We start from the raw sequence: 16886 nt of genomic DNA, 5'->3' as shown, positions 1-16886 counted from the left end.
CTGAACAGATATTGAGATTTATGCCTGCTGTTTCCTCATTGCTTCAGAAGAGAACATCTAGCTCAAGAGATGTTCTTATACCCTGAACTAAAACTTAAGCTAGTCCATCTAAGGTTTTATCAAGAATAATAACTCTTGCAACCTAAATTGAAGTAATTGCTACAAAACATAAACTGGTGCTTTATTCATGGTATTCCAGCAAGAAAATATTATTTCCCTAAATCCTTCCGAAATAGTTGTTGAAAACCTGACTCTTTACTAAATAACCCTTAATAAACATCCAAGAGCTATTTTGTCAGGTCCCCCAAAATATGTGGACAACATCATTCTGTCATCCTACTCTAAAATAGCCCTTTACAATATTAACAAGAACCTCTGCTCTAAACAGCTTGCTTACCCACCCCAAATTAAGCTCCAAGGCAGTGCTAACCAAAGCAGACTTTTATACTGAGAATTACCTGCTTGATTAATTGACACAGTTGAAATGCCTTATACAGATTAAACACAGTCTCTGCTAATATACCCTGTCCACAGCATCTGTTTTCACTAGCCCTGTTATGGTCTTTGTCTATATTTTTCATTTAGATGAAAGATTTTTTTTTTACTTCCAGACTCTAATCTAGCTTTTCTAAGCTGGGTATTTGGGAAATACAGAATTCTTTCCCTATAACTGAATGAAAATAAAAGCACACTGTCACTCAAGCACTGTATAAATTGTTAACCCTTAACTTTTGTGAGGAAATGAGTTATATTTGTTAACCAATGAAAAGAAGCAAACAGTTTTTCCAACCTTTTAGGCCTAGAAACTTCAGAGGGAATACAAGAAAGAAGCAGTTGTAATGAAATAGAACAGCAGACTTTCCCAAAGGGAGGTAAAATAAAACCTAAGAAAAATGCTTAGAGGAAATGGGAACAAAAAATCCCAGGGACCCTGCTGTTTTAATAATGTTTTCCTGCATTTTGACGCCATTATGCATAACACCCAGCAAGAGAAAAAGACTACAGTTTAAAAACTGCAGATAAATAGATTGTCTCATATAGCACTGTATATCTCATATGCTAAACTAACTGTAAGTATTCAGATAGTCTAAAATCAAATGCCTATGAACATATTTTTTCTTGTACCTTGTGCATACTGTGGGTATGAGGGACAGTGGAAAGACTAAGTAGCTAATTTCCTGACTGTTCAGGCAAGACATTGTTTTCTTTGTTAAAAGGCAGTAAAATTGCAGTTTAATTCTGATACTCATTTCTGTTAATACACTTACATATTGCCTTGGCATAGTAGAGTGTGCTTGAAGTCAGTGAAAATACAGATTGTGTTCACTTTGAGACACTTCTGTATTCTCCTAAAGTGGATAAAAATCAAATCTCCAGGGCTCAGAGGAGTTCCGCTCCTTTTCTGGGGATAAGTGCTGCCTCAAAAGGGAGAAGAATAGGTGACACTGTGTTAGGCAGAAGATCATAATAATTCAAAAGCCACTACATGTGTCTGGCTCTTGGTATGTGCAGTTTCATGTGATGTGCTGTTTCATGTGACTACATATTTTCCTGTATTTGGTTCATTTTTTTATAAATACTGTCAATGTTTTCAAGCACCCATAGTTGGCAGAAAATATTACCTTCCCTGAAGGTCTCCGTTCTTACAGTTCTCTGTGGGCCTATTTTGGAACTTAGCTGTTTGGCTGCTTGTCACTATGACACATGAAAATAATGAACAGAATTAATTTATGTTATCATGTTCTGGGTTCAGTGAAGTTAGACTAAAAGAGATTTTGGTCTGATGGGTTTCAGATGAGCATTCAGAATGCTTCGTTTGTTTGAATAGCCGCAGGAGCTCAGTGCAGTGGAACAATGATTTATTTAACCAAGGTAAGCATTTGCATGTTTGAAAGATCACAGCTGTTAAAATGCATTCTGCACTGTTTTGTGATACTTACTTATGTACAGAGGTACCGTTAACATCGAGATCGCATTAGTGGTGTTCAGTTGCTTAGGGGGGACTCATGTTGTTGTACACTTCTGGCTTTGTATGTGAGTCACAGCACTGCCCATGAGTTGAGGCGCAGTCAAGCTCCACTTTGTCATCCATTAATTTGTTCATTCAGTGAGAAAATCTGAAGCACAAGAAAGCCTTATACATATTTAAGCCCCTTCCCTACATGCTTTAATGTGGCACTACATCCTTCATGGTATGGAGAAAGCTGTGCCTGTGAGCATGCACTAATGTCAGTGACAGACAGCAGAGGAGTAGGACAGATCCAGAGGGATTCGGTCCGTAAGGGCCCAGATTCTGCCCTAACTTACATCTGTGCATATTCCATTGATTTTAATAGGAACTTCTTGCAATTATGTCATTATGTGACTGCAGGTTTCAGGTGCGAAAAGTTCTGCATTCTGCTGGAGCTAAACATTGTTTACAGGATGCAAGTAGAGGCACAAAACCAGCACAAGGAATGGATGAATACAGGCTCTTTAGGGGGGACAGGCAGGGGAGATGAGGAGTGGGGGGGTCACCCACTCCACAACCAGCTGGAGTGCATGGAGCTCTGCTTGGGGATGGGTGAGGTGCCAAAGGAGGGCTTATGAGTCAGGGTTAAAGAGGGCAGGGACAGGTGACATTATAGTGGGGGTCTGCTGCCGGTCAACCAACCAGGAGGACTGAGCAGATGAGGCCCTCTATGGACAGATAGGAGCAGCCTCATGTTCACAGTCCCTGGTCCTCATGGGGGACTTCAGCCACCCCAATATCTGTTGAAGGGACAACACAACAGGGCATAAGCAATCCAGGAGGTTCCTGGAATGCCTTGATGAGAACTTCCTTCTCCAAGTGATAGAGGAACCAATGAGGAGAGGTGCTGTGCTGGACCTTGTTCTCGCCAACAAGGAAGGACTGAGGCAAAGTGTGAAGCTCAATGACAGCCTTGGCTGCAGTGTCCATGAAATGGTGGAGTTCAAGATCTTTAGGGCAGTGAGGAGAGGGTGCAGCGAGCTCACTACCCTGGACTTCAGGAGAGCAGAGTTTGACCTCTTCAGGGATCTGCTTGGCCAAGTAGCATGGGATAAAGCCTTGGAGGGAAGAGGGGCCCAGGAAAGCTGGTTAATATTCAAGGATTACCTTCTCCAAGCTCAGGAGTGATGCATCCCAACAAAGAAGTCAGATAAGAGTGTCAGGGAGCCTGCGTGGATGATCAGGGAGATCCTGGATGAGCTCAAACACAAAAAGCCTACAGAGGGTGGAAACAAGGAGAGGTAGCCTGGGAGGAATAGAGAGAAACTGTTGGAGCAACCAGGGATCAGGTTAGGAAGGCCAAAGCCCTGATAGAATTAAATCTGGCCAGGGACATCAAGGGCAGCTAAAAAACCTTTTAGAGGTACATCAGTGATAAAAGGAAGACTAGGGAAAATGTTGGCCCTCTCTGGAAGAAAAAGGGAAACTTGGTCACCTGGGATATGGAAAAGGCTGAGGTACTTAATGACTTTTTTGCCTCAGTCTTCACTGGAAAGGGCTCCAGACACACTGCCCAAGATGCAGAAGGCAAAGTCAGGGCCTGGGAGAATGAAGAACTGCCCACGGTAGGAGAAGGTCAGGTTCAAGACCATCTAAGGAACCAGAAGATGCACGAGTCCAATGGACCTAATGAAGTGCATCTGCAGCTCCTGAGGGAGCTGGTGGATGAAGTGACTAAGCCACTGTCCATCGTATTTGAGAAGCTGTGGCAGTCCGGTGAAGTTTCTGCTGACTGGAAAAGGGGTAACATAACCCCTATTTTTAAAAAGGAAAATAAAGAGGACCTGGGGATATACAGGCCAGTCAGTCTCACCTCTGTGCCCAGCAAGATCACAGAGCAGATCCTCCTGGAAATAATGGTGGAGCACATGGAAAACAGGCAGGTGATTGTTAACAGCGAACACGGCTTCACTAAGTGCAAATCATGCCTAGTGAATTTGGTGGCCTTCTACGATGGTGTTACAGTGTTGTTTGATAAGGGAAGAGCAACTGATGTCATCTACCTGGACTTGTGCAAAGCATTTGTTACTGTCCCACACAACATCTTTGTCTCTAAATTGGAGAGACATGGATTTGACAGATGGACCACTTGCTGGATAAGAAATTGGTTTGGTCACACTCGAAGACTTGTGGTCAGTGGCTTGATGTCCAAGTGGAGATCAGTGACAAGTGGCATTCTTCAGGGGCTGGGACCAATGCTGTTTAGTATATTTCTTGGTGACTTGAGTGCACCCTCAGCAAGTTCACTGATGACACCGAGCTGTGCGGTGCTGTCAACATGCTGGAGGGAAGGGATGTGCCATCCAGAGGGACCTGGACAGGCTGGAGAGGTGGGACCGTGCAAACCTCGTGGAGTTCAACAAGGCCAAGGGCAAGGTCCTGCACAGGGGTCAGGGCAATCCTGAGCACAAACACAGGCTGGGCCATGAGTGGATTGAGAGCAGCCCCAAGGAGAAGGACTTGGGGGTGTTAGTGGGTGGAAAACTGAATATGAGCCAGCAATGTGCGCTCACAGACCAGAAAGCCACCCGTGTGCTGGGCTGCATCCAGAGCAGGGTGGGCAGCAGGGCGAGGGGGGGATTCTGCCCCTCTGCTCCGCTCTGGTGAGACCCCCCTGCAGGGCTGGGTCCAGCTCTGGGGGCACCAACAGCAGAAGGACACGGACCTGCTCGAGCGGGGCCAGAGGAGGCCACGGAGATGCTGGGGGGGCTGGAGCACCCCCCTGTGAGGACAGGCTGAGAGAGTTGGGGGGTTCAGCCGGAGAAGAGAAGGCTCTGGGGAGACCTTAGAGTGGCCAGTGAGGGACTCTTGATCAGGGAGTGTAGGGATAGGATGAGGGGTAACAGTTTAAAACTGAGAGAGGGGAGATTTAGATGAGATCTAAGGAAGAAATTCTTCCCTGTGAGGGGGGTGAGGCCCTGGCACAGGCTGCCCAGAGCAGCTGTGGCTGCCCCCTCCCTGGAAGGGTTCAAGGCCAGGCTGGACGGGGCTTTGGGCAACCTGGGCTAGTGGAAGGTGCCCCTGTCTGTGGCAGGCGGGTTGGAATTGGATGATTTTTAGGGTCCCTTCCAATTTAAACCATTCTATGATTTTGTGACTCAATGCATAAGAATAAAGTTCATTTTCATGAGTCAGAGGTCAAAGAGATTTTCATCATCTAGTAACTGGATAGAAAATTTCTGGTGCAAAATACTGATTTTGTCATGTGCTACACAAGAAGCTTCTCTTACCCTTTACAGAAGTTTTTAATTTCATTATTGTTTCCCCTTCTCTCTCCACAACATATTCAAAAGCCTATAACAATACTTTGTCTTTGGTCTGGTGATAAAAATCTCATTTCTAAGAGCAGTGCTCACAGGGCATATGCTTTGATAATTATCCTTTGTGGTACCATTTTTCATGTGATGATATTCTTCTGTCAATACTTTTAGTTACTGATCTGCATGGTTGTCGTATTTTAGTATTGGTTCTTTTTCTTTAAAAAATCCATACCAATCAGAATTTCAGTCCATGCTGAGGGTTCACTTACAATCTTCAGGAGCTGGAAAGTATAAACCCCGTATTTTGCACTTGAGGGATGCACACAATATGGTATTAAGTTCCTGGATATTTAGGAATGTCCTTAAAGAGCTTTGTGTCCTGAATTTCCTTCTCTTAGGGGGTATTTGGATATCTACATTTTACGTGGCTGAACTTTTGAGGAAGATGGTTGCTATCATGTAAAAGCTCTGTGTTGTTTGACCACCTCAAGCAGGGCTGGCTTTGGTTCATTTGGAGTATAATCCTGAAGTAGTCACTGCAGCTGTGGGAGTAGGTCCACCATCCTTGCCCTTTATGAAGCTTTGTATGCTTACCAGACTGGGAGTGGAAGGGGGATCTGGCCAGAAAACAACATGCTGTCACTTAGGAATGGATGGGAATAGAAATAAGGCTTGAATACAAGAACAGGACAAGAGGCATGCTTCTGTGTGGGAGGACATATTTCAGCAGTGGTGTCAGGGGAGTGACATGCTGCTGTTGTCGGTGGATTAGAGAAAAGGCCCACAGCTGAGGAAGCAGATATTTGTGAGGTGACTTTCCGTTGGACGGCATGAAGCTAATAGGCATGGCATCAGGTGGGAAAGAGTCTGGGAAGCTAGACTAAACCTAGCCCAAAGCAAAACTCTAGAAAGACATATAACATCACCAAGGTGCTTCTGTTTACTATCCAGCAGGGACAGGGAAGGGATCTGAGCCCTGTACTCGGCACTGGTGAGGCCGCCCCTCAATGAGTGGGTTCAGTTTTGGGCCCCTCACCCCAAAAGGCCATTGAATGACTCGAGCGTGTCCAGAGAAGGGCAACGGAGCTGGGGCAGGGTCTGGAGCACAGGTCTGCTGGGGAGCGGCTGGGGGAACTGGGGGGGTTTAGTCCGGAGAAGAGGAGGCTGAGGGGAGACCTCCTGGCCCTCTGCAACTCCCTGCCAGGAGGGTGCAGAGAGGGGGGATGAGTCTCTTGAGCCAAGGACCCAGCACCAGGGAATGGCCTCAAGCTGCCCAGGGCAGGGTCAGGCTGGCTCTGAGGAAGGATTTCTGTGCAGAAGGGGCTGTTGGGTGTGGGAATGGGCTGCCCAGGGCAGGGGGGGAGTCCCCATCCCTGGAGGGGTTGGAGAGTCGGGTTGACCCAGCGCTGAGGGATCTGGTGGAGTTGGGAACGGTCAGGGTGAGGTTCATGGTTGGACTGGAGGAGCTTCAAGGGCTTTTCCAACTGCGATGATTCTGTGATTCCAGTTCACCTAATTATTTGCTAATGGAAGAGCCTCCAAGATCTTCTTCTGAATTACTTTCAGCTGTCCATATTTCAGATTTTCAGAGGAATATATGATCAACCTGTAGTGAATAATAGGTGTAAACAAGTTATACACTCGTGTTCAGAGTGCAAGTAAAATTAGATGCAATCTCCAGTTTCAAAGTTTGGATCCCAAGTTCCTTGACTTTGTGGCACACTTCCACCAGTGATTTCATGGCTCTGTGACCCATGTGCATGAGAACTGTAGTCTCATCTTTCTCATAATTCCTCAAATAACTGCTATGCACATTATCCCCTGGCTAATCCTTATGTATCTCTGATACTTGAATTCATAAGTCTTCAAGAAGGAGGCATGCTTCACATATAAACTCTCAGAACGTGCACTGATATTCCCGTTTGTTATTCCACCATCAGCAGTACATTTCCTTGCAACCATCATTGTAAAATATTTAAAAAGGTATGAAATAAAATTTATAACACTTGGAGGGCTTTTTCCCCTTTAAAAAAAAAAAAAAAAAAAAAAAAAAAAAAAAAAAGGACTGTCCTCTAATGCATTTTCTGCTGGTGATACTTTTTTGACAACCAAATATATTGGAAAGAAATGCTGTTTCACTTTGAAAGGGAAAATCATGGAACTATTTGCATCAAAATGACTGAATTCTTATTACAGGTCTAACCGTAACTTTCTGAAGACAAGAAACTATGTTATATATAACAAAAAAAATGTGTTGATTCCCTGGAAGTGGTTTAATACTGAGAACATTGAAACTCTATATATCTTTGCAGATCTGTTTTAGGTCTGTAGACCTCAGTCTGCTGTTGTAGAGGAAGATTTGGTTTCCTTGTTCTAAAATCTTGTCCTAATCTGGCATAAGACCAGATCTCAGTATATATATTTTCTTGATAATAAAAAATTTGCTTTTTACCCATTTCTCATATTTAAGTAGACAGCCTTAACTTTTATGGAAACTGTATGTTTTGTTTGTTGTAGTATTTTTTTTTCAGGTACATTTTAGTATTGTGTATATAAAAACAGATTCTAATGACTTCGCAGGAGTTGAGAAAGTTAGAGGCATGGCTTTCGAAGTCCTGCACTCATGTGCATATCACTTAAATATAAACCAGAGTTAGTCAAAAAACTTTTTCCTCTAAGCACTGCCAATTCAGTGAAACCAAAGGTTTTCTTGGGGAATGTGTAGTTTTCTGCCTTATTTTTTAGTAGCAGTTGTTCAAGTCTCATTAGAACCAAGTTGAAAAAGATTCTTTTGACCTCAGCATTCTTATTACATTATAATAAAATATTAATGTTGAAATGAAACGTTTTGGGAAGATTAAGCAAAATATTCTGGAATGCTTTATTTTACAAATAAATCCTCATTTTAAAATCTTTTCCTGAAATGGAATTAAATAAGGTATTGAAATCTCCATTTTCCTGCTAATAGAAACTTTGTTTTTCAGCCAGCTCTCCTACTTAAGTAGACAGCCATGATCTTTGGATCATGAATTTTCCAGATCAAGACCAATAGTTTAGTCCGTGAAACCATTGGGATGATGCGTCCAATGAATTAATTCTGTTTACATCTCCACCATTTGAGAGATAACTGTAAAAAATACCTTAAAGCTGCACCTTAGAAGGACAAACCTTTGCCATTTCAGAGGCTTCTTCAGAGCAGTATATATACGGTGTGTGTGAAATGTGGGAAGAGATGGAATATGCGTCAGATTCCCCAGTTACATATGATGGAAGTAATCCAGACTTTCCTCTCACTTTGGCACCTTGTGCTATAACTTTTACTTGATTTTCATTTTTTTATTCTAGTGCCAACAATATGCCTAAGCAAGTAGAAGTGCGGATGCATGAAAGTCACTTAAGTCCAGTGGAGCACAGATCCAGGAACATATGTGTGCAGTTCTGCCAGTCGCTCCACAGGAATCTGCTCCTGACTCTGACTGTGTTCGGTAAGCTGCATCTGCTGCTCTCGATGTTCTCTGGGCATCTGTATTTGCTCAGGTCGGTCCTGTCTGTGGTCATCTGCTGTTCCAGCTGAACAGCCAGAGAGTAAACGGGACGCCCATAGGCATTGTCGCTTTAGGTCAGGTGTGCAGGGGATTACTGACACAACAGGGAGCTAACCCACACCAGGCAGATAACATTCTATATCTGGTTTTGAATGGAGTGTAATCTCAGTCCCCAGGCCTGTCAGATCAATGCCATTCAGTAGATCGAAACGCACTACTCATTTTTTCTGTCAGTTATTTGAAAAAATGCAAAAACTCTTAAAAGTTTCCTTGCCTTCATCTTTTATCTCCCAGTTCATTCTCCAGTGCTTTTAAGGTTTGTCCCCCTCTCTGTAGCTGTAAGCCAGTGCTCCGTGATCTCATCCTGAATATTGCCTCTGGCTTTAGCAGCTTCCAAATATGGAACAGTTTGACATTTTATTGTGGCTCACTGGCTTTTTGCCTGTTTCTTTTTCACTGAAAGCCTAACGGACAAATGCAGCAAATTCATAGACATACTCTATTTTGTTATTGTTTGAAAGACCAGCTGCAGCTGGTCTTGAGCTGCACATTTCACATCCATATTTTTCAGCCTTCAAAACCCATTCTTCCATAGTGTTTAGACAGTATTTGCTTTGAATCATCTTAGAAGTTTCTTGATGCGGTTCCAGAAGAAATTTTAAATACACATACATTTTCCATTGTATCAAGCTGGTCCTTCGGAGAGTCATAGTTGCTGCAAATCAGACTTTGCTGTCAAGTTTTACTACACTGGAGACTCGGGCTTGGGATCAGGAAAACAAAGGCATCCTGGATGTAAACATAAAATATCCATTCACAAAGACCATGTTATGAAAGTAAACATGACCTTTTTATTCGTTAGACTACGCTTTAACAGCTTCAGTCTGGGGAGAGGAGTTTAGGTGTTATCAATGTACAAACCTAAGTAAGTGATGAAGGGATTGTTTGGGATTTGTGAATGCTAGCACAAAGAGAAGAGAAGGATGGAGAACATCAACGGGAGGGAGTAATAAACAAGTATGAAGAATCAAGGCTTCTTCAGTGACATGTGCAGTGTTCCAGATCAGACACTCCCTTCCAAAACCCCCCAAATGAAACTTGAATCTGTTTTCTTCACAAGACTATTCTAGCTTTCCTGCAGGGTTTGTCTTAGGCTGTAAAATAGCTCCTCTTGCTGATCTTGCTTTCAAGTGGTACCATTCTTATGTTGAGAGCTAGATGTCATACTCTGAAGAGCTGGGTCTGAAACCTGGCTCCTCTGTCAGTTCTGTATGGCCTTATATATATCACTTCACACCTCAGTGCCTCAATTTTGCCGGCTGTAGAATGATTATATGAACATCATTTTATGATTATATGACACCAAGCTGTGTGGTGCAGTCGACACACTGGAGGGAAGGGGTGTGCCATCCAGAGGGACCTGGGCAGGTGAAGAGGTGGGACCGTGCAAACCTCATGGAGTTCAACAAGGCCAAGGGCAAGGTCCTGCACATGGGTCGGGGCAATCCTGAGCACAAACACAGGCTGGGCCATGAGTGGATTGAGAGCAGCCCCAAGGAGAAGGACTTCGTGGTATTAGTGGGTGGAAAACTCACTGTGAGCCAGCAATGTGCGCTCACAGCCCAGAGAGCCACCCGTGTGCTGGGCTGCACCCAGAGCAGGGTGGGCAGCAGGGCGAGGGGGGGGATTCTCCCCCTCTGCTCCGCTCTGGTGAGACCCCCCTGCAGTGCTGGGTCCAGCTCTGGGGGCACCAACAGCAGAAGGACACGGACCTGCTCGAGCGGGGCCAGAGGAGGCCACGAAGATGCTGGGGGGGCTGGAGCCCCCCTGTGAGGACAGGCTGAGAGAGTTGGGGGGTTCAGCCGGAGAAGAGAAGGCTCAGGGGAGACCTTAGAGTGGCCCCCCAGGGCTGAAAGGGGCTGCAGGAAAGGGGGGAGAGACTCTTGATCAGGGAGTGTGGGGATAAGATGAGGCACCACAATTTTAAACTGACAGACGTAGATTTAGATGAGATCTAAGGAAGAAATACTTCCCTGTGTGGGTGGTGAGGCCCTGGCACAGCTGTGGCTGCCCCCTCCCTGGCAGGGTTCAAGGCCAGGATGGACGGGGCTTTGGGCAGCCTGGGCTGGTGGAAGGTGTCCCTGCCCGGGGCAGGGGGGTGGGACTAGGTGATCTTTAAGGTCCCTTCCAACACAAACCATTCTGTGATTCTATTAATTATATTTGACTATCCCTCACTGTACTGCAAGGCCTACACAGTATTAGTAAACCTCAATAACATTATGGTTTGCGGCAATTATGTATTTGAAGAAGCAAAACAGTACATTAGGTGTAAGCTCAGCTGGCAGAAGATTCTAGATCAGGACCAGTTCTCTTTAATCATGAGATACATGTTAAGCATGTTACATCCTCATATTAATCAGAAGCTGATTCCAAAACCTGTTTATATCAAAAACTGGCTGCCTTGTTTAGCAAAAATTAGCTGCATTTTTCTTCTAGGCTGTTCTGGGTAATCAACGTGTATTCAGATATATATATGTTACCTACCTGCTCTCTTTTATTCTTCTTCCAGGTGTCATCCTGGGTGCACTGTGTGGGGGTCTTCTTCGTCTAGCAACACCTATTGACCCTGACATCATCATGTTAATAGCCTTCCCAGGAGATATACTTATGAGGATGCTAAAAATGCTGATCCTCCCTTTAATTATCTCCAGTTTAATCACAGGTAAGTTCTATTAGCCATAAATACTTGAAGATGCTTGCTACAGATATCACCTGGTTTGCTTTTTGTGGTGTAGGAAGAATAGGGTGATCCTTTCAGGGATTTTGCAGTTGCAGTTTGTATTTCAGAGTTAACGTCTGATTAACTTAATTGGCTTTAATACGTAGGTGTTCCAGTGGATTTATTTTCAAACACATGCACACATACTACCTTATTGAACATCAAAAATTTCTTAATACGCTATTTCACCTAATTCCTGGGTTGGACCTTGCAAATAAGGTGGCATGACACTAGCGAGCCTAGCCTAGCCTGTGGTGTCACCCACGCGTCATGACCAGTTTACAGCAGTCATGGGCAAAAGGGTGGTATGATATCTTCTCTGTTTTTCAATACCTCTTCTGTGATTAGATGGACTCTCAAATGGTTCTCTTTAAATTAGTAGCAGCAGTCACTGTTCACATAAGAACTGGAGAGAGAAGCTTCAGTAATCTATCTGGTGGTGAAAATTTCACAAGGACAAAAGTAGATACTTGTAGGCAGTCATTAAACTTTGCAAATTATAAAGGATTTTATTTGATTATTATTGAATTGGGTATTGAGTCTCAATGTATTTGTTTGTTTCTTAAAATAAAACACCTGCAGGACTGTCTGGTTTAGATGCTAAAGCAAGTGGCCGATTGGGTACAAGAGCCATGGTCTACTACATGTCCACCACTATTATTGCTGCTGTGCTGGGCGTGATTTTGGTTTTAGCCATCCACCCAGGGAATCCGAAACTCAGGAAACAGCTTGGTCAAGGGAAGAAGAATGATGAAGTATCTAGTCTGGATGCTTTCTTGGATCTGATCCGAAACCTGTTCCCTGAAAATCTAGTCCAAGCATGCTTTCAGCAGGTAAATCTTTCTACTCTTTGGTAATACTTTTTACATCTTTTACTTACCAGGGATGTCTGTAGAGTTAATGTCATTTTTTAGGCAAGTGACCGAAATGATGATGCGCAGGTCTTAAGTCTTGAGCGGGTAAATGAAAGAACATTACAGCTGCTTTGGTTTATGTTGTAGTTATTTAAGTTAATAGTTTTTTTAAAAGGAGATGATTTTCGGTAAACTTGTATCTTTTTCCTCACTTTTTGTACAATATATATAGTCATGAATGCTCGCTTGGGGCTGAACAGCTGATGCATTGTGGGATCTTTCACCCAGATTGAATCTGATCTTGGTTGTTAGTTACAGAGCTGATGGTTCTGCAATGCCCTGTTTGTAATATATGGATAGTCTTCATTCCGGCTGGTTGCCAGTGGAAATGTACCACAAAACCCACTCTCATAATTTCTACTGCTGTATTAAGAGTTCAGACGAGGTGGAGATGGTACCGTCAAGCAGCTGACCCACCTACAGGTGGCTCCATCAGGCCAGGTTTAGAGCATGCTGGGAATGAAGGATGCTTGCATCATGTGTCACTTGCTCTGTAGGTAGATAATTTTGTCTAAAAGCTTTTCACCGATGCTTAGTCAAGCCAGCTTCTCTTCGAGGGGTAAAAAAATTAAAATGCGTGTTTCCTAATGTCTGCTTAAGCCCATTACTTGTATGTAAACTGCTTTTTCCTACAACTAAATTGTTTGGCAGTCATGCAGAAATTGTTTTTTTGGATGGGACAAGGTTTGTTGCCAAACCTGTTCTTAAGTGTTCCCATGTGAAATGGCATGATAGCTGGAGTTGTGTTTATGGCTAAAGAATTAAGTGAAGAGGGGGAGGGGAGAAGCAGCCATGGCGGGTGGAAGAATGGAGGGCAACCTAAGCTGTCAAAAGGGCTTGAATTACTTAACTTCTTCCATAGACTTCCACATAAAAACACATAGTTCCTTGGGGATTTAAAGAGAGAACATTCTCAGTATTTCCAAGTCATCATGGGAATGTCAGTCATGTGGTCAAACTGTGGGTGGCTTAACATCACATGTAATGTGAAATGTATTTTTGCAAAATTGAGTGAGGAGAGAGCAGGGTGCTTATGGATTTTTCTTCCTTTCCCTCATTTGAACTGTGGAAAAGAGGAGAATCAAATTTCTGGTCAGTTGAAAGTGGTCAAATATCTCAACAAAGGGACAAAAATGTGGGAGAAAGAGGAATTAAGCTACCCGTGTCAGTTTTCTTGAGGCCTCAATATTGCTTTTTCAGTGTGAGTAATATCAGTGCTTAGATCACCAATTCCATTGATTGTTTTTTAAAATTAGTCAGAAAAGCTACTGAGCCTTTTGGCTTTCCAGTGTTTAATTTTATCAGATTCCAAACTAAGTGCCAGTGAAAGCCTCTGCCATAAAGTCACCTTTCATTTGCAAAGTCATGCTCCCTTCCAAATGGAACTTGTGCCTTCTATTAGCCCTTAGCTTCTCAGTAAGGAGCTAGGCTTTACTTGTCTTTTTCTTTATTTAGGAAGAAAACTAATTGTTTTTAATGGTGTTAGCATGTATTTTCTCTTCCTACATTTATCCATGACCATTCAGTGTTTCCAGGTTGCCTTAGAAGGAAGCAATTTTTTGCGGAAGTCCTGCAAAGAGTGATTTTGCAGGGTGCACAGCAATGGTACTGTGTAGCTGTGGTCTGTGGGGGAGTATTCCATGCCTTCCCTTGCAACCAGGCAGAAAGCAATGAAGGGATTCGCTTGTGATTTTTAGACAGTTCATTTGCAAACTGAACTCTGAACCATCATGGGATTTCTGTGTATCTTGAATTTTTGTATAGTCCACAAGAAAGTCTTAATTTATAGTGAAAACTGCTATTCCAGAAGAGACTTAAGATCCTTTGTGCCATGAAAGAGAATAGGACTATCATCTATAAATATGACAGTGACATTTAAATGGTTTTCTGGCCTCAGACGTTGTTGGCAGAATCTGAACTTGATGTTAGGCTCAGCATTTTTAGTGGCTGTAGCCTTGTGCAAAGAAGGGCTGAGGACCTTTGACTTTAAGTGACTAGTGGACTTTGTGAGCTTGTGAGTCTAACATTTTAAGTTTAATTTCTGTGACTCTGTTCTTACATTTTGGATACCTCACATCAAAACTATTCTGTTGACAACATCCCTCAGATAAATTTTAACTCAAAAAAAAAAAAAAAGTAAACATGCAGGAATGTTGGGTTGTTTCACGACAACTGAAGAATTTCTCATACAAACCTACGTAGGTTTTCTGTCTACATCTCCCTCTCTGGATCTGGACAGCAGGTACTACAATGTCCATCTCAACAGGAAAGAGGTGCAAATGTTCTTTGAAAGCCTAATGCACTGTTCCTGATGTCTTGCTCAAACATGTTTTTAGGAGCAAGGAAAGTAGGGAGCAGGTGGGAAACCATGGCAAACTGGTCATGCTTCCTAATCATTTTTTCTGTCCCAGAGCCATGAAGAGGTAGGAAAGGCTCAAAGTGTGAAGTGGGAGGAGAACATCCCTTCTAAAAGCTGCAAGTCACAGATCTCTTTTTCCACTCCTTCCTCCCTTTTTTGCTAGCTGTAAACTCAAGCACATTTCACCCCCTACCATTCCTTCCCAGCTTTCTCTTGACCCTGCCAGGAGTGGTCCAGATCCATTGACATCTTCTTTTTGAGGTGGTCAGATTTGATTTAATAGGTATCTGGCAGCTTTCATAATTTTTCTGTTATCTGTCACTCACCATATTGTAATTAGAGAGCTCAGAGGACTGTGTGTATTCCATTTTGAGCTCTCACAGTCAGCAAGTGAAGTGTTGGAAATGTTCTAAGTTTTTGATTCAAGTTAACCATCAAACTGTAATAACTTGAGCTGGGCAGACTATCCTCAATAACAATCCTTACTGCAAAGTTGCTGCTGTAATGGATTTTAGAGGTGCCTGCCTTTTGGTCCTCAATGGTATCAGCATGTAACATACAGTCTGCGAAGCACCATTTGTGAACCATCTGGACAAAGGGGCTAAATAGCTGTAAAATGTTACATTGCAGTGTAAGGAACAAGTATTTGCTATACTTTTCACACTAGAGTCATGAGGAAAAGTCCCAGGACTTTATGACACTTGGAACTATTAAAAAAAAAAACCCCACTTATTTTTGGAAGAGGGGGTAAGAGGTTGTGGAATGCATGTCTAATCCTTTAAAAATATAGTTCCTTGGAATTTAAAGTGAAGATTCCTTTTATTATTATTTCCTGATCTCCCATATGGATTACATTCAGTCTGTTTCCATTCTCATCCTCCCTTTTTAATGCCTTCAGATCCAAACTGTCACCAAGAAGGTGCTGGTGCCACCACCCATTGAAGAACCAGCTAATGTCACCGACTCTGCTTTTGCTATGATGAATGAGACAGCACCACCAGAAGCCCAGATGATCATTAAGAAGGGACTTGAATTTAAGGATGGCATGAATGTCCTGGGTAGGAAAACTTTTTGCCATTGTCAAATATGTACATCATATGTATGACACAGCTTTTGGCTGTGCCTGGGTAGTCAGTGTTGTCTGATCTGCTCTTCAGTGCAGGTTTAGTCTCCCCAAATAATCATCAAATGTTATAACCTACTGGCTGCCATTTGGTCTCCGAGATGAAAATCTGATGGTCTTACTAGAAATATGACTGTATCACAGAAACAAACAAGTGAATTATTCTGGATTGGCAGCTTTGCAGGTATTGATTGGAGTACAGTGGGGGAGCATGGAGGAGGTACCCAAATTATCCTTTCATCCTAGAAGCAGCTTACCTAGATTAATACTAATGCATATTGGCAAAACAGTATGGGGAAGAGCTTCAAGAGCCAGTGCTTTACCCACCTCCTGATGAATCTGAGCTCAGTTGTTTCCCAAAGGTGTCTCAGGCACGCTGAACTAGGATTTGGCTTGAGGCAGAGTCTGAAGTGAGAGGTGAGGTATGAACCGCACCACCCAAGAAAAATCCCAGAGAGGCTTGACACATCTCTGAGTCACAGCTCCCTCCTTCTTTCATCTTGGCTGCTGACCTTTACCAGCTGCAAATTAGGAACAACTGTCGTTATGCCATCCTGTCTGGACAAGCCAGCAAGTGGGGGTGGTACAAAGGCTTTGACGATCTCCCACCCCTTCCTGAAGCACCTGTTTAGACTGGAGCGGGGGTGTGGGGGAGCAAAGAGCTGCCAGAACTCTTCTATTTTCTCCTCTGTGCCTAGACTCACCATTTTGTCAGCGCAGAGAGAAGTGCTCCTCCTTTACCTTCTTAGTTTCTGGTTGTGGGTGAAGTCAGTCACAAATTAGCTCTCAATTTGTAGCCTCATTGGCACGCCTACTCTTGAAGATACCCATGCTCAGTGTCAGCATGTCCACAGGGCTGAAGCTGGCACCCGTGTTTATAGGCGTCATCCTC

At 43.4% G+C, this 16886-nt stretch overlaps 1 protein-coding gene across 3 annotated transcripts in view; it reads left to right on the top strand.

The window, feature by feature from the left end:
- The window catches only part of SLC1A2 (solute carrier family 1 member 2), a 101151-nt gene that overhangs the window by 57671 nt on the left and 26594 nt on the right, over nt 1-16886 (top strand). For all 3 annotated transcript variants that reach the window (XR_012633846.1, XR_012633845.1, XM_074909346.1), the window contains exons 2-5: nt 8617-8756; nt 11389-11541; nt 12181-12431; nt 15770-15929. Coding sequence is in view for 1 of the 3 variants with exons in the window: in XM_074909346.1 (XP_074765447.1) it covers nt 8617-8756; nt 11389-11541; nt 12181-12431; nt 15770-15929 (704 nt within the window). In the remaining 2 variants the exon portion in view is untranslated. The remainder of the gene's footprint in view (nt 1-8616; nt 8757-11388; nt 11542-12180; nt 12432-15769; nt 15930-16886) is intronic.

Source organism: Athene noctua, chromosome 6 (genome assembly GCF_965140245.1).
Source record: "Athene noctua chromosome 6, bAthNoc1.hap1.1, whole genome shotgun sequence".
Classification (NCBI taxonomy): Eukaryota; Metazoa; Chordata; class Aves; order Strigiformes; family Strigidae; genus Athene; species Athene noctua.
This window is presented reverse-complemented; position numbering and strand designations above follow the sequence as displayed.